Here is a 21,890-nt window from a genome sequence, read left to right as displayed (position 1 = left end):
ATTAAGGTCATAGGTGCATGGTATCAGCCACGCACTAAAGAAAGTGGTCAGGCAGGCTGGTGTGAACTTAGTATGCAACACGCCCAGCTAGGGTGCTTCAAAGACAGCCTGGTATAAAAGAAGGCTGTCAAATCCGCAGCATGCGACAGTGACTTAGGCACCTTGTTTAGTAAGTTCACACCAGCTCGCCTGACCACTTTCTCTTGCGCGTGGCTGATACCATGCACATATGCCGTCACAGCTAACTTCCATTCTTCTTTCTGAAGCCTCGTTGGGGTGGATCAGCAAATTTCTTTCATTATCTTCAAGCGAAGGGTGCAGACGAGGTCATCCGGGAAACTAGCTTCAGGTAACTATGTTAGTTGGGCCTCAACGCTTTCCTGCCGACACTCAGTACACAATCTGTTTGAGACATTTTTTAGTGTGCCAGTAGCAACAGTCTTTTTTTCGACTGTGGAACATAACACCAGCACATATGGGCCTCTCTGATGTGCAGCCATAGATCGAGAAGCTGTACCTCCAGCAAGGACTTCGGAGAAGGTCTTGAATATGTGAACAATGCCGTTGTGTTGCCCTTGTTTATGAAGCTTGTGGATTACTTGGAAGTCGTCCAAGAATTCGAAGGTCATTATCAAATTGGTGTCATGCAAAGCTTTTTAATAGTTGGCTATCTTGACAGGCTAGCAGGACAATGAGAATTAGTGCAACGCAGGAACTGGTGCATACTCCTTGCCACTGTGTGTGCAGGTCATTAAACTAAAATAATAGATGGTTAGCAGCTCGAGGAATCTATCAGCATTAATTCTGCATTGGTTCTGGAATCGTGCTGCTCCCATTGAATCAATGCCTTCTCTTACCGTCTCAAACAAGGTGGTATGTGGCAGCGTGTAATGTTAGTCCTTGATGACAATGAGAAGACACTCCTTCTAGACGGCTGTTCAAGAGGAATGCGGACACTTCTGGCTTCTTTACCAGGAAAAGGTCTTCCACGGTGAGCAAGGAGAGCAATTCTTGCAGATACTGCCCTAAGGGTTGCTGCCACGATCGTTGTTCAAAGACAATTACTCTGAAAGGCCAGTTATCATTGCGTTGTTGCCATAAAGAAGGCATTCAGGCATAGGCCCTAACTCTTTTTCACAACCAGCCCTAGTTTGGTCAAGTTGTTGGCTTGACGTTCGTTTGCAGCTTGTGGAAGTTCTTTGCAGTGACTTCATTTGCTTTTTCACAGAAAGTAGCTGAACGTAGTATGCAATGCTCCTAGCAAAGGTGCTTCAAAAACAGCCCAGCATAAGACGAAGCACAGAGACAAATTCATGGCATGCGACAGTGGTAAACTATAGTTTACAAGATCCCTCCGTCACGCGAAGCGTCCTGTGTTGGGAAATAAGGCCAGCATGTTAACATTTATCTAATGCAACATGTCGGAATACTGAGAAAGGATATGGTAGCAAGCTACCAAGACACGTATCGGACTGTGAGTGTATATCACACTTTCGACAATGTAAAATTCTGAGGAAATGTAAGAGACGTGCATAGTACATAAGAATTGTTCAACCTGTTTAAGCACATGATCACTAACTTTAACGAAAAAGAAATCAACTACCTGGATAAATAATCACGACAGATTTGACAAAATGACGATTCCATGACTTTCCTTCTTTGTATTTTGGATGATGGTTCCTGTATTCATTGCAAACTAAACAATGAATTCCGAAGTTATCGCTGCAGCTGTCTTGTCTGTGTCCTGTTATCCTGCGTGGTTTTGCAAAGATTCATACACCAACTGGCCGAGCTCCTTTTCTTGTAGTAGTTTAGTGGCCTTGTGCAAATTTTTCTTGATGGATTTTTGAGTTTACTGGCTGCGGACATGGGAGATATGTTAACTTAGCACTGTTGCCTGCCTTTCAAGATGTCACTTGCTTGGTGTAATAATGAATGCATGCTTTGCGTTAGTTGCAGCCGACCACTCTCATAGAAGGGGTCGTATTGCTGACTTTGATCAGATACTGTGCTTTCTGTTACAGTGAATGTTGCACATTACTTGTCGTTCGGTTTATTGTAAAGCATTTTGAAGTGCTCTGTTTTCGCCTTTGTTGTCATGGTGTTTTGTGCCTTTTATAATCAGTTTACCCGCCAGGCAGGCCAGTGGTTTGCACTAGCTTGTAGCAGTTCGTGCAGAATTAATTGCATGGCCTGACCACCTTCATTCCATTTCATAACATCTAGCTTTTTAGCTAAAACATTGTTTATATAATGCCGTTTAGAGCTATTTTTTTCTAAACCACAGTGGATTCTTTGGAATGGTTAAAAAAATAACAGCTGGCGCCTGCTTGCCACTTGGACAGATTTTCTTCTTTCTGTTAGCGTTAGCATGCATTATAAAACACATTGTTAGTGAGCAATATGTTGGCATTTATAAGGACCATTGAGCAGTGTAAACTGATATGAAATATTTTACTGTTTTTGTCTGAAATGCAGACTCACACCATGTATGCTGTTCACCGAAGACAATCCTGAAGTGACTGAGAACCTGTTCATCGAGGGAGGATGACTACTCAGCAGGCTTACCACTGCGGCTCACTCCACAACTGCCATAATGTCAGGAATATGGGTGTTCAGCATAAGCTGCCTTAAGTTTGCTTTTTTGGTTTTTCCTGGTAGTTAGCGTCACAGTCCAAGCCTTCTTCAGGCTGGTATAGAAGGCTGCACAGGCATGAATTTTTCATTCTGTTTGCTCTGAAAAATTAGGAGGTAGAGTAAGTGCAATGGAACCTTATTCTTGCAGCACCATAAACCCAATAACAGCAGGTATGGGGCTGTTGTACCTTAAAATTTTAAGTTCTTTGGATGGCAGTGAGGAATTCATTGGAGAAGCTTCTTGTGCATTGTTTTATGGATGTGTTTTGTTCTAATAAAAACATTCAACATTTCTGCAGTTTTGTGAGTTTTGTCAAACGTTTTTCTTAGGTGCATACAGCCTGTTTACTGCTATGAAGAGCTCCAGTAATACAGGTATATTGCAATACGTAGGCATTATAATGGTAAATTTAAAGAACGCTTAAGAAAAGTAATAAAAGTGGGAACAAATTATGAACCCATTGCATGCTTTTTCCTGAAGGGTGTAGGGGTGTAAGAAGCATAAAACTCCTGTGGCTCGGTGGTAATAGCGTGTGATACACCTCAACACCTTTGGGTCAAGTTGTATCATTTTCGGGTTGGTTCTTTCATGAAACACCCCACGTTAAAGGTGTATTGAAATCACAAAACACCCTTCTGGGCCGGGTGCAAGGGTGCGAGTTATAGACACCTGGAAACTCCTTTAGAGGTGTTTTATTTTTTACAGTGCAGGGCAGAGTAATGGACACACGCAGAATACGCATTCGTTCTTAGCGTGTAGCTTACTTTGTGTTGCGTTTCGTCGATATGCGCTGAGAAAATGCATTCAAGCTACGCTTATATTTTTGGGCATATCCTGGGACCGTATTCTATAAGCTGTTGTTCTCCATTTCACGTCCATTTCATGTCCATTTCACATCCACTTGGTCCTCTGCCTTTGGTCCGTCAGATATAGCTGCGGCTTTCAAGCGTCTGTAGAAAGCGACCATGCCATTGGGTGGTTGGCGACCGGACTTCACCACTGGCTGCATATAGCAGCCAATGGTCGGGGCTGGTCGTCAACCCCGGCTCGCTTCCCCCTTGGCGCTTGAAAGCGGCGGGTATACCTGAGTGACCAGTGACAGTGTTCGAAAAGGACACTGGAAAATGGACGGCTTATAGAATACGACCCCTGGAGTCATTGGCTTACACTCTTTGGAAGACCACTCCCTTGCATTGTGACGTGCTACTCATCGACGACTGCACGCGTCATAGACGACAACACGGTGCAGGACCTGTCAAAAGATTCGAGGCCTCGTAGGCAGCCATGGCCCGCCCGAAGTTTCGCATCTCCAGAAGAGTAGGGAAACCGTGGTCCTCACTCCTCCAGATTTTTCGAGCTTCACGAGTGCCGTGATTGGGCAAAGTGAAGTATACCGGGTGGATTCAGGACTTTCGATCAAAGAGGTAAATGGTCGGTCAAAAGTCCCCAGGCATGCGCTCTGCTTTTAAGCGTCATATTCTGTCACTTATAATGGCAATAAAGCTATCAAGGTTTTTAGAGGGAAGAATGATACTTCTCCTATTCTCTACAGAGATTTTAGACTTCGGGGGTCTCCTAACTGCCGACTATAGCGCCCGAAAGTAGACCCTGTCGCCTGGGAATTTTTGGCCGACCCTGTTGTACATAAATGCACAACTGACTGCTCGGCTCGGACGACCGCAGCACGCGAGGTGGTCTCGTTCGTGAACTTCAGCCGGGACCCGTGCAACGAGCTGCTCGAGTACGTGTGCGAGGGCTACGAGAAAGAGGCAAACATCGACCACCTCAAGTGGTCCAGGCCGGGCATGGACTACGCGCGCTTCACCAAGGTTCTCGACGGCATCTACCGGCGGAACGTCTCGGATGGGCCCGGTCAGTGCACCTCTCGCCCCTGCTTCCTCGATGCATTTTTTTTTCTCCGTCCGAAGCGCGAGTCTATCTGAACGCTGCATAGTTTTATCCAATTCAATGGTATTTTATTTATTCAATGGTATTCGGTGATCCGTGCGCGTAACTGTGAACACACAAGGCTATTCCTTAAGCGTCGCATAGCAAGATCGGTTCTCGGCTTGCCGGAATCTTAGTTCTTGGTTTGTTGGGGATCTGTTCAGCACGTGGCTTTTGCCCTTGGCATGAACTGATTTTGAGCGTATACGAGCACCGTTATGTCGCCTTTTGTTTTTTGGCCAGTAGGACTATCTTGCGTCACAAGCTTTTTTTACTGTGAGTGTGTAGAAGCGTTATTGGAGTATGATATAGACAGCCAGCATTCAACTTCCACTTTCAGTGTGGGACCGGAAGTTTGTGGCCGAGGACCTGTGGGAACTGACGTCGCCTCTGTACGAACGTTGCATTACCGGCGACGCAGCCCGTAAGTAGACCATCTCACTCGACGCGCATGTAGTACCTGTTAGTGTGCTCCTTTTTTATCGTGGGGTAGCACAAGCGCGTATTCCGATCTCGGGCATACGTACTATCACGATGGAAAGAAACGCGAACAGAGCGGAGCCTAGGCGCTCCGCTGTTAGCATTTCTTTTAAAAACGCTTTTACTTCGGTGGAAGCAGAGACACGCCGGAATTGTCCGTGACTCATTCTAGGGTGACTCTGAAGTCTTCATACCACCCAGGTAAAAGCGCAAAAAAAAAAAAAAATCGAACAGCGGAGCACGTAGGCGCCGCGCTGTACGCGTTTCTTTCCATCGTGATAGTAGCGTGTCTGAAGCCTGCTTCATAGCAGGCAACCTACCTAACCGCCGGGTTGTAGGCAACCTGTCAGACCTTTACCTGGGTGAAAACCGTCAAGATAATTGCCTTCAGCGTAAAGGCCTTTAGGTCAAAGACTTTTGTGGTAAAGGCCTTTAGGGTGAATGCCTTCATGGTAAATACTTTCCGGGTAAGGGCATTGAGATCAAATGTCTTTAGCACGCAAAGACCTTAAGTTCTCACCGTATATAGTGCTACTGCACGATATTCCACGCTTAGCCGGGCAGATCGCGTGCAAATTTTTTTTGTCTTTCGAGGCTTTGTCAGTGTCGCCGCAGCATTGCGACCCATCGGCCTTTCCCTGCATCGCTTTTCATGCGAGTTCATGGTGTGGCATGTACGGAAGCTTGCAGATCAATTATACCCTGGCTTTCCCGCCGTTCCAGGGCCATAAATTGCGCTGTGTGACACTCACGAAGAATAGTCGCAAATGTGCAGGCGAATCGCCAGTTTTCACATTTTGCTTGGCTCTGTCAGAAGCACCTGACCTTGAGTGACATTTTATATAGGCTTCGGCGGACTGCTTTCAGTCTGACAGAATTCGCCGGAGCAGTTCAAGGCGGCTCAAGCATTACGCGAAGTGCGTACTTCGGCATTGCCCTTCGGGTCTCGGAGTGAGCGCTTTCATCGGTTTAGAGCCGTGGTCTAAAAGCGCGGGAAGACACGACAACGCGCAGAACACAAGTTGCAGGTTGGGTTATTTTCTTTCAGAAGACGAAAAGCACTTGCATTGACTTTGCTTGCTTCGAATGACACAGGGTTATTTTTTTATGGCTTTGGCTACATTTTATTCAAATCGTCACGCAGGAAGGACCACGAAGCTCCTTTTCTTACCAAAAACCATGAGTCTGAGGCCGCTGGGTGCTCCGAATTACGCCGGCTTGCTCATGCTACAGATGTTTTGTTGTTTTATTCGTGCTTTCGAGGAGACCGACGCATTCCGAGATGCACTGCGAAAAGCTTTAGCTTTGTGCAAGCCTGTAAACGTTTTTTGGCAAGTGCTTCAGCCGGCTTCAAACACTGCTCGTCGGCAAACTTAGGTCCCATCCTAAGCGTTCACAGGTCTCCTTACGGCACTTCACAGTCGCCCAAAATTACAACCTTTCCCGGCTCAATGACGTCCTCCTTCCGTCTCTATACAAAGTGGGACGTACCGTTTTCCAGAGGTTACGTTCCGTCGTCAGACCCCAATTCGAGAAATCTCGCTGCCGACTGGTCCTGAAGCACGCCACTCGTAATGATCGTCTTTGAACAGCCATGCTTGTCGCTATAATTTATATTTCACGATCTTGCATACTTTTCCGGTCAGTTTTCTTAATGGCCACAAGAAACCGCACACCTTTTGAACGGCAGGTAGGCAACGCGCATACCTCACATGCCAAGAAAGCACACTGGCCTTGCAAACAGGCGCGGCGTTGAGGGACAGGATGATATCAGGACTTCAAGCTTTCTACACAGAAGAGAGTCCGCGGTGCTAGGAATTACGTTAATTAAAGATGCGGTTTGGGCAGTTGGTACTGATTCATGGTTTAACAGCGCCGAAAGGCATAACAACTCGAAAAACACACAAAAACAACAGCCGCCACGGTGGCTCAATGGTTATGGCGCTCGCCTGCTGACCCGAAAGACGCGGTTTCGATCCAGGTCGCGGCGGTCGAATTTCTATGGAGGCGAAATTCTAGAGGCCCGTGTGCTGTGCGATGTCAGTGCACTTTAAAGAACCCCAGGTGGTCGAAATTTCTGGAGCCCTTAACTACGGCGTCCCTCTTACCCTGAGTCGCTTTGGGTCGTTAAATCCCCATAAACTAAACCAACAGAAAAACAACAGCTGTTTTTGTGCATTTTTTTCTGTTTGCTCTCCGTGTTGCTGTGTACCTCCGCGCTTCTAAACCATGAATCGTTACCAACTTGCTTACATGAGCAGCCTTAATTGATTCAGAAGATGTGCAGTTGGAGGTAAGGTGGTTGGGCCACTGTAACGAAAAGTGTGCAAAGCTCTTTGCACTTGTTCACTTTCTTTCCTGAAAGTTTCGTTCCCATGTGCGGTGCGGGCAGGCATGCTCACATCGTTTATGCCCCGCTTTCCTGTTTCAGCGGCCCCCCTGCCCTACAACCTGACCGAATACCTCGCGAGTCGCCGACTCAATTTCACGGCGGCCATCGTGGAGGCCTACAAGATGATTCCCGTCTTCCATCACATCTTTACTAGCGCCTTCCCGTGGAGGAAGGAAAACAGGAGCTCAGAATCAATGGTGGTAAGCGCCGCTGGAAACACTGTGATCGTCCCCATCGTAAACCGGGCCGCGTCGCTCTGGCGAGTTTCAAAAATGTCCGAGCAGAGTGTTTCGTCTCGTGTGCTGGGAGCAGAAAGAATGGTACGGTAAAGCTTCCCGACAACGGAAGCACGCAAAAAGCAAAACAAAAAAAACAAAAAAAAAACAGAGAAGATCGTCATGGAGAGAGAGAGAGAGAGAGAGAGAGAGAGAGAGAGAGAGAGAGATGTTCCTTAAAAAGAGAAAGTAGAGAGGTTCAGTTCAATTCAGTGCAGTTCTTTATTTTGTTTCCATGGAAAGGCGGCGCCGAGACAAAAGGCTGGCTTGACTGACGAAGGCCTCGACACGCATTGTACAATCTGCAAGACAGTAGCAAAAAAAAAAAAATCTTATTTGTACATATCACTTAACCAAAATAGAAGTTAGAGAAAATGAGGACATGCAGTTGATGACACTAAGATGCACGAAAACAACTTGCAACACTAATTTTTTTAGATAAAGCTTTCAACATAAGGGTTGTTTGAGGAATCCTAGAGGGGTTTCTTTGCCTGCATGGTTTCGAAACCGCATGTATTTTGGCACGATACAGCAAAATTTTGTCGAGCTACAGCGGCGAGCTTAATCGTGTTTTCGAAATTCTAAAAACTGATATCGCTATTACTAACGGCCGGCTACAAATCGTTAATTGCAGTTAGGTGCCTATCTGGGATAGTTAAAAAGTCAGCTATCAGAAATTAGTTAACCAGCTTACTACTTAGGACAATTCACCGGTTTTCTGGTGGCCGCCAACACTGGTAATACTATGCCTCAAAAGCCATATTTTTGAGCCCAGAAAGCATATTTTTGAGAATTTTGGAAAACGTTCTCTGAAGCACTCGGTAGATGCAGGCTTTCCGTGCTGCCGGAGTGAGCCCTCTCGCTGACCAGCCGCTCGTGCGTGCGTCGCTCCGTTGCCTCTCTCCGTCATTCATTCATTCATTCATTCATTCATTCATTCATTTTATTTGTTCTTCACAACATGACGAACACATTGTGAAAGGGGCCAAGAAGAAAAGCCGTTCCTTTACGGCTTGAAGACCCACTATATGGGACTACTTTGGTTAGCCGCTATCGGTACGGGGTCAGGACAGGAAGGGCAAGGGGAACTCGGGCAATTCAGGCTGGTAGTCTAAGGAGAGGGATGAAGAGGATACAGCGGCCTACTACAACGGTGCGCCTCTTGTGGTCTAGGGGGGGGCTAGGACCTGAGTGTTCGGTGACACTGCGGTTGTCTTACCACACCTCCGCCCCTGGCCAAGTAGGCGCCTATTTAAAACCCGCATAGGCAGGTCTCCCCTGAATAGAATGACTAAGAATGGTATATACTACGAGGAACGAGCATTAAGCAGGTGAAATACATTTCGGCGACCTTTGGTGAGAGCAGCTTATCTGTGAGAAAGGCCCTATGGTAGTACTCCAAAGTTTTTCACCACACTTGTTTGGTTTCAGTCTTATGCGGTATTTTACCGCGTTGCGATAACTATGCATACAATTCTATGCTGCCTGCGTTTTGTGTGGTTCATGGAACGCACAGTTGATTTTACTTCCTACCGGAATTAGTTTTCCGTTTGTGTTTTGTGTTTACAGAGTTATATTGACACGAGGATTGGAAGTAGAAGAAGAAAGAGATCGCAGCCGCTAGAAGTAGACGACGCTTAAGTGTAGGTCCGTTTCTCTGGTGCCCTCGTTCAGCCGCTGCAGTTCCTTTTCAGTGTAACAACTGTTACACATCTGGTGAAGCAGTGCTGGGTACGCTTCCCGACCTGCGTACGCCTACGACGGAACTCACACCGGTCCATCAGCGCCCAAGCCGCCGCCTCCGCGGTGAGTCATCTGAGTTCGGGCCTCTTGCCAACCCGACAAGGAAGACGCAGCCTCGACCGGCGGTCCCACCGGAAATGGCGACAGACAGTAGGTCCCCGGCGCCCATCCTCTACCACACGCCGCGAACACCGCCATCTTTTCACGGCGACGTGTACGAAGATGCGGAAGACTGGCTGGACACCTTCGAGCGGGTCGCCCGCTACAACGGTTGGAGCGACGACCGTAAGCTCCATAATGTGTATTTTGCGCTCGAGGACTCGGCTAGCACATGGTACGAGAACCACGAAAGCAACCTGTCCACCTGGGAGACATTTCGGCAAAATCTCATAGCTACATTCCCCAACGCAGACTGCCGGGAGAAAGCTGAAGCTGCGCTTCGCTCCCGTAACCAGCGGACTAACGAAAGCGTCCGCATATATGTAGAGGACATGACGCGCCTCTTCAAGCGTGCTGACCCATCCATGGCGGAGGAGACGAAGCTTCGCCACCTCATGCGCGGGGTCAAGCAGGAGCTTTTCGCCGGTTTGTGCGCAGTCCACCGCGTACTGTTGCCGAATTCCTCACGGAAGCGTCTACCATGGAGACGACGCTCCTGCAACGAGCCCGGCAATACAATCGGGATGTAAGCACGCTTGGGCTCGCTGTTTCTTCGATGCCGCTAGGGAGTCATGCGGCCGTTTTACGGGACCTAATCAGGTCGATCGTCAGGGAGGAATTACAAGCCCTCCAGCTGCCTTCCAGCGCGCCGTCTGTTACATCGCTGTCTGAAGTCGTCCGGGACGAGGTGCGCCTAGCAGCACAGCAGCAACAACTGCCTGAGATCCCAAGTCAGACTGAGGTCAGACCTACCTATGCATCTATCCTCTGCCGGGCCCCAACGCCAGGCTACGACGTGAATACCACGACTCACGCAGCGCAGCAGTCTGGTCTTTCCCGTGTGCCTGCTCGACCAGCTTATCAGCGGCCACGGAAGTGTGATGTGTGGCGTGCACCGGACCGGCGGCCCCTTTGTTACCACTGTGGTGAGGCGGGACATCTTTACAGGGCCTGCCCGTACCGCCGAGTGGGTCTGCGTGTTTTCGCGCCCGACGACCGTTGCCCCCGGAATGGCGAACGACCATTCGAAATTGAAGCTCATCTGTCGGCCCGTCAGAGGCCTGGGACATACGGTCGCTACGATCCTAGGTCATCTCCGCTGCGTTACCGTTCCCCAAGCCCTCGCCGAGACGCCGGCTACCCTGAGCGGCGTTCTCCCAGTCCACGTCGGGAAAACTAATTCCAGCGGTCTCCGGAGGCAAGGCCGCTGCTGTCGGGAAAACTGAAGATCCTCCGCCGCCGATATACCGATACGCTGATTCCTCACCGGGGCAGGGTAGCGACAGCATCCGACGCGCTACTTCTGATTTGTGTGTGACGATTGACGGAACTGACACCATCGCTTTACTTGATACTGGGGCTGACTATTCAGTGATGAGCCACACCCTCGCCCAGGAATTGAGCAAAGTTTTGACACCATGGTTGGGCCCTAGCAGTCGCACGGCTGGAGGTCACCTCATTAGCCCGGCCGGAAGGTGCACAGTTCGAGTCGGCATCCGCGGTTTCGTCTACGTGGGTGAATTCGTCGTCTTGAGCGAGTGTTCGAGAGATTTGATCCTGGGCCTCGACTTTCTACAGGCAAACGGTGCTGTGATCGATCTACACGAGGCGCGAGTCACATTTTCGACGAAGCAAGCCGTGGCGCACAGTGACACAGAAGGCCCAGGAGTCAACGCTCTGCGTATAGTCGAAGACGACGTAATGCTGCCACCGCGGTCCAGTGTGCCGGTGTTAGTGAGGAACGATTCGTTTCGCGACTACGAAGGTATTGCGGACAGTCACCCTTCGCTGTTGCTCGAAAAGGGTGTGGCTATCGCGCGCGGTCTTGTTGAACTGAATGACGGCTGTGCAACAGTTTTTCTGACGAATTTCACGAACGAAATTCAGCACCTCACCAAGGGAACGGCCGTCGCCTTCCTCGACGACGTGGATAGGTTGCCGAATCTTTGCCCCGTACAGGTGAATCTTCACGACGATGCCGCACCAAGTAACGCCCTTCAGAAGGTTAAAATCAACCCGGAGTTGTCACCTCATCAGAAGAACCTTCTGTCGTCGCTGCTACTTGATTTTAAAGATTGCTTCGCGGCGAGCTCCAAGGTCGGACGCACGCCGGTAGCCAAGCATCGCATTGTCACCGATTCGGCCACGCCACCAGTTTGTCAGCGTCCATACCGCGTTTCGCCTAAAGAGCGCGAAGCTATTAGAACGCAAGTCGATGAAATGCTTGCAGACGACGTTATACAGCCGTCAACAAGTCCGTGGGCGTCGCCGGTGGTCCTGGTGAAAAAGAAAGACAACACGTTGCTATTCTGTTTTGATTACAGGAAACTGAATAATGTTACCAAAAAGGACGTATACCCACTCCCGAGGATCGATGATGCCCTTGACCGACTCCGGGACGCCAGGTTCTTCTCTTCCTTAGGTCTGAAAAGCGGATATTGGCAGATCGAGGTGGACGAGCGAGACCGCGAGAAAACGGCTTTCGTGACACCCGACGGTCTGTACGAATTTAAGGTGCTCCCGTTTGGACTTTGCTCCGCTCCGGCCACATTTCAACGCATGATGGACACTGTTTTAGCTGGTTTGAAGTGGCAGTCGTTCCTTGTGTACCTGGACGACGTGGTCATCTTTTCGTCTAGCTTCGAACAACACTTGCAGCGATTGCGCATTGTCCTTCAAGCTCTCCAGTCTGCACAACTAACGATCAAGCCAGAGAAATGCCATTTCGCCTTCGAGGATCTCCGTTTCTTAGGACATGTTGTCAGCGCACAAGGTGTTCTTCCAGACCCCGACAAGACTTCCACCGTCTCCAGTTTCCCACGCCCAACTGACAAGAAGGCCCTCCGACGTTTTTTGGGCCTCTGCTCGTATTACCGCCGCTTTGTTAAAGATTTGTCTCGCCTAGCTGAGCCATTGACTGCCTTGACTCGAGATGACACACCCTTCGTATGGGGAAGTGCCCAAGACGCAGCCTTCGAGGAACTCCGCTGCCGCCTTCAAAGTCCACCAATACTAGCTCATTTTGACGAGAATGCAGAGACTGATGTCCACACTTACGCCAGCAATGTCGGCCTCGGAGTGATCCTCGTACAGTGGCAGGACGGCGCAGAGCGAGTAATCGCCTACGCGAGCCGCACACTTTCTCGATCGGAACGGAACTATTCGACGACCGAAAAAGAGTGCCTTGCCGTCATATGGGCTCTGAGTAAGTTTCGACCTTACATCTACGGCCGACCGTTTCGTGTTGTCAGCGATCATCCCTCGCTATGCTGGTTAGCCAGCATTCAAGAGCCGGTTGGCGAGATGGAGCCTCCGTTTACAGGAGTACGACGTTACGGTCGTCTATAAATCGGGTCGGCAGCACCAGGACGCGGACTGTTTATCACGAGCGCCCGTGGAACCGGCTACGCAAGACATCACCGAAGATTGCCCTATTCTTTGTGCCATTAGCATCTGCCGTATGGCGCAGCTTCAACGAGCAGACTCTGAGTTGGCGCCACTCGTTAAGTATCTGGAGGGTTTTATTTCTCATGTACCTCGTGTGTTTCGCCGTGGACTACAGTCCTTCATTCTGCGGCATGGAGTCATCTACAAGCGCAACTTTGACAGCAACAAGGAAACGTTTCTGCTTGTTGTGCCATCCCAGTTATGTTCCGAAATCTTAAGCGCTTGTCATGATGAACCATCTGCCGTCCACTTGGGGGTTAGTCGCACACTGGCAAAGATTCGGCTTAAGTATTACTGGCCCAATTTACTACCATCCATGCGTAGATACGTAACAACATGCCGGGATTGCCAACGGCGCAAATCTCCTCCTCTGAAGCCAGCCGGCTTTCTGCAGCCCACAGCACCACCAAAGACCCTTTTTCAGCAAATTGGCATAGACCTCCTCGGCCCTTTTCCGAAGTCGACCAGAGGAAAACGGTGGATTGCGGTCGCGACAGATTATTTGACCCGATACGCTGAGATCACGTCACTCGCAAATGGTACTGCTGCTGAAGTCGCCGACTTCTTCGTCCACAACATCGTCCTGCGTCATGGCACTCCTGCAGCTATCATTACTGACCGTGTAGCTGCATTTACGGCCCGCTTCACTCAGGCTGTACTCAAGGTCACGCACACCAGCCATAGACGTACAACAGACAAATGGCTTGGTGGAACGCCTCAACAGGACCTTGACCGACATGCTTTCCATGTATATTGATATCGAGCACAAGACATGGGACGAAATTCTCCCATACGCAACATTCGCGTATAATACCGCGCAGCAAGAGACGACGCAGTTCACTCCGTTCGAATTAGTCTTCGGTCGACAGGTTACCACCCCCCTGGATGCTATGCTACCCGTGGACCCCCCTGACAGTGAGAGTGAACTTGATGTCGACGTCGCCGCCTATGTTCAGCGCGCGGAAGAAGCGCGGCAACTGGCCAGACACCGCATTCACCGTCAGCAGCAGATCGATGCTGACCGCTACAACCTTGGACGCCGCTACGTTACCTACAACCCAGGCGACTATGTGCGGGTTTGGACGCCCGTTCGTCGCCGCGGGCTGTCCAAAAAGTTACTGCGCCGCTACTTCGGCCCTTACCTTGTTGGCCGCCGCCTCAGCGACGTAACGTACGAAGTTGCGCCAGCCTCGCCAGCTCGTTCATCGCACAACGGCAAGCGCAGCGACGTTGTGCATGTGGTGCGAATGAAGCCGTACTACGAGCGACCCCCCGAGTGACTTTCCGGCTGCATGTAGTCATATTCCGTGATGTCACACTCGTGGTGTAACTCTTGAACACTTTTTCTCCCCGCTATTCGGTCTGACGGTAACACCGCATCGGGGCGATGCTCCTGAAGAGGGGGCAGTGACACGAGGATTGGAAGTAGAAGAAGAAAGAGATCGCAGCCGCTAGAAGTAGACGACGCTGAAGTGTAGGTCCGTTTCTCTGGTGCCCTCGTTCAGCCGCTGCAGTTCCTTTTCAGTGTAACAACTGTTACAATGTATTGTGGTTTCCCTGGATTGTCCTGAGCCAAGGCCCATAGACTGGTCATGACTTCTGGTCTGAAACATGTACCGGTACACTTTTATTGACATGTAAATAGGTGCCTCCCCGTTTCTTCGGCGCGGAAGTGCGGAAAGATGAAAGTTAGCGCTTTCTCAAGCAGAGTGAAAACAAAATGTCTGCATGTGCCACCACAGTAGAGCGAATACCGCTTGCTCTTCCGTTATTCTTGGCAAGAGCAGCTTTCACGGGAGCTGAAGCCGAGTGGCTCGGAGTCTTTTGCGACGGGCCAAGTTCACTGTGAGAACCGACTGCTCGCCTTTTAACTGCGGCTGCAATACTGACTCGCAGCTAGGACGAGAGACGTCGCTCATGCCCCCCGGGTTCGCTGCAACTCGATCAGGCGCCTTCTACTCGATGGACTTCATCAAGGACGTGTTGCGGGGCGTAAGTCCGGAGCTGCGAATCAGCGACGGAGTGGCGCTAACTCTTGCAGAGGCCGAACAATTTCTTGGGAAGGTACGTGACACCGAGCCTCTTTCCTCACCTGCATGTGTCCTGCACTGTACACTCGCCGTCAATAGTAAATGGAAGGCTACTTTGTCAAAAAATGTTAATTTCTTTAAATTTAAAGCATAATGGTCCATGTTTGTTGGTGCACAGTGTAATTCTCACAGTCACAATTAGGCTGCACATATGCATTCAAGGATGCATAAATTGGGGGGCAATGATTAATTTTTTTTTTCAGAAATACTGCATTCCATTTACTTCTGACGGCACCTGTACAGAGATCGCGTCGCTGGCTTACCGGCGTACCGTTGTGCGCTCTCCATAGAGCTCCTTCATGTGCGTAAACTAAAGCACCCTGACGACACCGTTTTGCTCAAAAACTAGAGATTATAGCTGGGCATGTGGTTTCGTTAACGTTCGATGCGGGTTCGCTGATGCGGTAGGACGCACGTAAGCGTAACTTTCGTTGAGTCCCAAGGTTGATGATTGCCCTGAGCCGACATCACCGCCACCACATCTTCGCAACATCGCGGTGTGAAGGAATGCGAAGTATGAACGACTGAGGCTAGTTTGTGCATCTTTGAAACGTTTATAGCTGTGTGGGGAGCGGACATCAGCGGGGGGGGGGGGGGGGGGGAATAAATGACATGCGCAGCGCTACACGTTTCTAGTGAAGACAAGGATCCCGCCACCGCCTTGCAAATGCTGAATATACGAGGTTGCTGATAACAGTGTAGGGTTAAAGACGTAGCTGTGAAGCCTCCTTCTATATTGTTCGAAGTTCTTGAAAGTGCGGAAAGTCTATTGTTTCTAGTTGGTGAGACGCTGCGCGCCTGTTATTTTTGCCAAAGTCTAGCTCCATCTAGCACGTAAAAATTCCTTTCGCAACGGCGACTGCGGGACGATCGCTTGCAGAACCGATGCACACCGTGATAGACGGACCCATTGGTGATAAAAGGACACATATTTCAGTGCATCTGTGTATGAAGTTTAAGATTTCGCAGTGCCGCTTGTACCGTGTTCAGTTCAAGGCTCTGTGTATACGTCATACAAAACCTCACTTCTCAAGTCACTAAGAACCCATTGGCGGACTCTGCGTTGTGATCCGTAATCTGTGATCGCGCATGCGCAGTGCAATTAAGACCTTTATCTCTCTGCTCCAGTCAGCGTGTCATAGAAGCGGCTTTTCAACTTGATCCATCAGTAACGTCAGTAACCTTTACGTCGACGAAAGTCTCAAGAGAGGCCTGAACCACGGCCCGCTCTCTACACAAAAACTTATTTGTTGCCATAGGCACATATCTGTTCAATATCTATACTGTTTTCTATTGTGCTCAACTTACTACTTTAGAGTTTGTAAAGGGGATGGAACTGACATTCGGGCTGCACTTCGGGGTATCACTTAATACTGCAGCAGTAATGGAAGCTGAAATTGGCACCCTGAGTCGCACAAAGTTACAGCGGGCTTGCCGATAACTTAACTTTCGACTCCTATGGGACCGATGGCAGAAATCAGATAGCAATATATAACTTATGCGGTGGTAGCATGGCGTCTATAACGTCTCGAAGCTGCCAATGGGATGTAAGGGACGTCTTAGGATAGGGTTCCAGCTTCATTTCTACTATATGGGATTGTTTAACGCGTACTGACATTGCGCTGAACTTCGGCGTCTTCGCATTTCGCAGTCATCAAAACACGGCCGCCATGACCGGGATTCGCTACCGCGACCTCGGGCTCAGAGCCGAACGACATAGCTGCAGAGCTACTGCAGTGAATACATTCATTTCATTACGTGGTGCACGGAGAAAGAAAAAAGAACGCGTGTGCACGCTGTGGTTCATTTCCTGTCTTCTCGTTAAGCAGTGTTCATGAAGCTAAAGCTGTAACGAGAGAGCAATTATTCCTGTTGCGCTTTTTTATTACGCACAGGCATCAATACGCACGGAATTAGTGGAGCCCTTCATTGCAACGAAGGTACACTACGCCGAAAATGTAAGTACACTGAGTTTTACTTCGTGTATCTGGTTTCTACGGCGTTCAGAAATAATCACCATGCGCAAGATAACACACGAAACAACAACTGATAGGTGAAAAATTAATGCAGGTAAGAAAACAACGAATAAAAAATTGGCGACCTGCTACGTGACACGTATGACGCTTTACAAAGTCTCTTAAGAACGCTAGAAGACCTACCCTTCAGGTGGAGGTTCATCGCATGTTCTACGTTAGGTCAGACATGCTGGAAAACGCTTTCATGGAACCGGTTTCGGCTGGGCGTTTATAGGGAGGCGTTAGTACACCTTTCTTGTTCAACCTTAGAGATGCGTTCGGCCTTGTTCTGGCACATAATGCTGTCGTTGCTCAGCTGTTAAGCGTTTCCTTGGTTCGGCGTCAACCCCATGCTTCACTCTATGTTCTAAAGACGTCAGCAGTAAAAGCACCCAGATTCACAGTACACACTTGGTTGACATGTATGTGATGGTCCACGTGTGGACAGTGGTTGGCAGAAGAGAAGGACGGTGAATAAACGGAGTGCTTGGTCCATCTTTTCCTCCGCCCTCAGCTCGGCCCCTCTTGCGTCATTTGGGCCATTTCTCATGTCGTTCGAAAACCGCGGGCTTGCGGCTGGGCGTAAAGCGACGTCAATCAAATAGCGACACTCCGTGACTCAAGTACCACGCGACAATGTCAGCCCCTCCCGTGTTGCAGTGCTCCCCGCTCGTCGCCACGTCTCCGCTACAGTGTACTAGAATACTATCCCTGCTCCAGCGCAGGCGGGGCGGAGAATGTCAAGTTGCATGTGCATCACGGAGTATCGCGATTTGACTGACATCACTCTGCGCCTTCCCGATAGCGAGCGGTTTTGAATGGCGTGAGAAAGGGTCCAAATTAGTCGAGCCACAGCGGCGGGGGTGATCCCATTTTCAAAATTCCAAAAAACTGATATAGCTTTTACTAACGGCCGGTTATTCTCATTGCAGTGGGGTGCCTGTTGGTAAAAACTAAAAGGCAGCTATTCGAATATAGTTAATTAGAATAAGTTAATATAGCGATATAGCTATTGTGATAAGTTAGTACGGTTACGCAGTTAATCACTTTACTAGGTAACACGATTCGCCGGTTTTTTGACCTCCATCAACACTGGTATTGTGTCTGTGCGGGGTTACTTTGCCCGACGCTAGGTGCAGCGGCGATCACGGGCCGTCAGAAACGGGTTCATACCTGTATAAATGCGGCCGGGTCGGGCTGACTCAATCCGACATCTGGCGCGACCAGACTCGACCCAGAAGCGTTGGGCTCATGCATACGAGGCTAAAGTGTAAAGAGCACTCTTCAACGTGGTTGAGGCATTATCAGCCAAAACTTTTAATTTTAACCTGAAGTGAGTTTACAAACTATTGTGCCGCGATGAGAGGCACCGCCTTGGCCCCTCAAGTTCTGTCGCCGAAAAACAGAACAAACAAACAAACAAACAAACAAACAAACAAACAAACAAACAAACAAACAAACAAACAAACAAACAAACAAACAAACAAACAAACAAACAAACAAACAAACAAACAAACAAACAAACAAACAAACAAACAAACAAACAAACAAAAAACAAACAAACAAACAAACAAACAAACAAAAAAAAAACAAACAAAAACAAACAAAACACAAACAAACAAAAAAACCAGAGCCTCCTTGAGCACCTTGCCTTCGCGAGATGACTCAATGGGCGCAGTGAGTACTGCAAGCCGAGGTTTGCCTTTCTTTCAGTTTTCATTACTTGGCTCCTCTGGGGTAAGCGAGAAATCAGTCAATAAGCTTAGTCTTGAAAACTGTAGAGTGTATCCCACAGTTTACAATTTCGACAATTAAGAAAAATAATTCAGAAAAAAACTAGAAAAACGAACTCCAGCTTGTTCCAGTCAACGACCGCTTTAGTTGTTTTGCTTGTATAGTTCAGTCATTTACCCTGTCATGGCGTGGCTATCTTTCCCACCACATTCTTGGATTGTAGCTGCCGTACTAATGCCTATAAAATAGATGGGGGGTGGGGGGGGGGGGGCTATTCAGATTGGTAGTTAGATTAGGCAGCTGTCATAGGCATGAAACCACGCCTCAAACAAAGAATTCTGGTCGGTGGTAGTTTAACTGGGGACGCTGTACAGCACGACAGAAGGCAGAACCACGAGGACCTTCGCGTCTGAATGAAACGCGAGAGCCGCAGTTACCTTACTCTTTGCTCGGGCGAGAAGAGGCGGTGTGTTGTTCGCCAGTGGCAGACCCGGGGTGAATGCACAACTTTCGCTTGTGCGAATAGCTGGAGCCGGACCCCAGCGGATGAAGCTCTGAACTTGAGTGCATTGGAAGCGGTGCGTCGAAGCGAACGTCACTTAGGCTTTTTTTTTATAAAATGAAGGATCTGAAAAGCTACTAGAACACCATCCTCCTTGCCTTGTAGACTCGGAGAAAAGTCTTGGTCGCCCATGACGGCTGGTGACTGTCATTGTTTCTCATGCTTTCAGGATACTATCAGGGAGCAAATCGCGGCCTTTAACGACATCCTCTCCATGTACGGTGACTACGAAGGGAAAATACGCATCATGTACGACGATGTTCTCAACTACGCCACTCAATTTCACAATCTGTAAGTGAACATTTTACGCGTTGGCAGAAACAGGGGACGGATACAGTTTGTTTTCTACAAACCTATGACTCACGACTGCAGTCCTGCGACAAGCCCCTTGGTTTTACGCGCTGTGACCATTGATTCCTGTCCATGGCCAGTTATAGGGTATGACATGTGGAGACAGAAGCATGCATGCTGAGAACATCAGATGAATGATGGAAGGCCTCATGATGCAAAGGACGCGAGCATTAAATGATCTTACTTTTCATTGTAGCCAATATCAGTCGGACATCTTGCCGAAATCACGCCCATACTGAAGGCGAAATTTTTGTTTGGAAAGGCATAGTCATATGTGCGAGAAAAAGTTCCAAAAAGAGCCCCGAGCTGGATTCGAATCCACGCCGACGCGAACAGAGTATTAGTTTCTCGAATGAAGCCTTGTACTGTAATACCGTATATATGCAGGTAAGGGCCGCACTTTTCGAAATTTTTTCGAAATTTTGGCGGGGTGCGGCCGTTACCCGAAAGTGGTTTTTCCAATTAAATTCTCAAGCGATATTCCGTGGTAGCTACTTCATTGTCCATCAGAGTTTGACGCTATATCTAGCGCCTAGTTCCAGATAGCTTTCGGGTTCTTCGTCACTGTCGGCGCTGCTCAGGCCGTTATCGTCATCTCCCTAATAAAGGTAGTCCTCTTCTGTTCAGTTTATGTGCATTCGATATGCCCATGACTTTAAAGCTTTTAACAACAATGTCTGGGGACAAAACACGCCACGCATAAACGCACAAGAATTGAGGGCACCTTGTTCTTTGCATCCACGGCTAACTGCATAACATTACAACATGATTGGGCTTGCCTTACTTCGAAAATTGAGCTCTTGCCATAGTTATACAGCCAGATGGACAACCTAGTGGCATGTTCGATTGCAGACATGTATCCCACGTGTCTTAGACTGTTTATGACGACGGCGTCGATGTTCGCGACAAGTTGTAAAGCAGCAGTCTATGGGGTCACTGCGTCCAGCCGGCCGGGAAGGCGAGCTTCTGTGCCGGCTACACGCAGGTGTTTACTCGTACGCGACACGTTTCCCCAACCCGTGGAGCAGAGTCGCAGCCACGGCAGGTTCGAAGTAGACAACGGCAGAGCACGCTAGGAAAAAAATTCAGGCGGCACATTGACGATCTGAAGTGCGCGAGGCGAAAGCCTTTACAGGCAACTTTGGCTGCTACTGTGATTTGGATTGGCTAGTCATCACTAATTACCCATGACTAACTAGTCATGATTGATCAAAGACTAACTAGCCATGATTAGTTAATGACTGACTAGTCATGAATAGTTAGCTGACGACGGGTTAATCACTAGTTAGTCATGACTAATTAGTTGACGACTGGTTAATGACTAGTTACGACTTTTACTTCAGATGTAACGGACGGACGGACAGGGTCGTGGCCGCGAATATGAACCATAATATTCAAAGTGGCACTCACAAGTGAGGCTGCGCTGTGATTCAAAAACGGTTTAAGTTTGTCAGATTACTCAACGCTGGTATTCAATCAGGTTGTTCGTTCTGGGCATTGTAAAGTTATTTTTGATAAGCCCCTCTTTCGATGAAGAACTCTCTTGCTGAGTGAACATCCACATCAGCGTGTTTTACAGCCATTCTTCTTTTCCATACGCTGTGGAGGCAGAGCAACATGAAGAAGTTGTATGGCAAACCGCCTTCATTATCGACAGGTAGGAGCCTTATACTATATGGCGGGACTTGCAGATCTCTTTTTAAAGCCCACTTCAAGGTGTTCCAGAGAGGCATTGCGTCTCAGCAGTGAAGAAAAATGTGGTCTGTGGGTTCCGGTTTACGGCATATGAGGCACTCAACCGATCATAGAACAAACACGCCTTTTTCTCTCAACCATGGTTTAACAGGCAATGTACCGCAATGTAAAAGGAAGAAGAAACTTTTGTTGACGATCGGACTGGCATATGTATTTCTAACGTCTTTTTTAGACGTCTTACCTTCGCCTCCACGGTATAAGGAACGATAAACAGGAACCGGTAACATGACATCAAGCAAGTGTTTCCTGACTTGTTTTCACAGAACTTAGATATTGCAGTGAGAACATTAGTATAATAAAAG

At 48.7% G+C, this 21,890-nt stretch overlaps 1 protein-coding gene across 1 annotated transcript in view; it reads left to right on the top strand.

The window, feature by feature from the left end:
- LOC149362598 (uncharacterized) overlaps positions 1-19,777 on the top strand; it is a 45,617-nt gene extending 25,840 nt beyond the window's left edge. Inside the window, exons 6-11 of the mRNA XM_089568341.1 lie at positions 4,322-4,510; positions 4,926-5,009; positions 7,497-7,657; positions 14,978-15,145; positions 17,067-17,129; positions 19,652-19,777. Coding sequence (XP_089424467.1) covers positions 4,322-4,510; positions 4,926-5,009; positions 7,497-7,657; positions 14,978-15,145; positions 17,067-17,129; positions 19,652-19,777 — 791 coding nt within the window. The remainder of the gene's footprint in view (positions 1-4,321; positions 4,511-4,925; positions 5,010-7,496; positions 7,658-14,977; positions 15,146-17,066; positions 17,130-19,651) is intronic.
- Positions 19,778-21,890: the final 2,113 nt, after the last annotated feature.

The sequence above is a fragment of the Amblyomma mixtum genome, chromosome 2 (genome assembly GCF_055824585.1).
Source record: "Amblyomma mixtum isolate Tamu chromosome 2, ASM5582458v1, whole genome shotgun sequence".
NCBI lineage: Eukaryota > Metazoa > Arthropoda > Arachnida > Ixodida > Ixodidae > Amblyomma > Amblyomma mixtum.
This window is presented reverse-complemented; position numbering and strand designations above follow the sequence as displayed.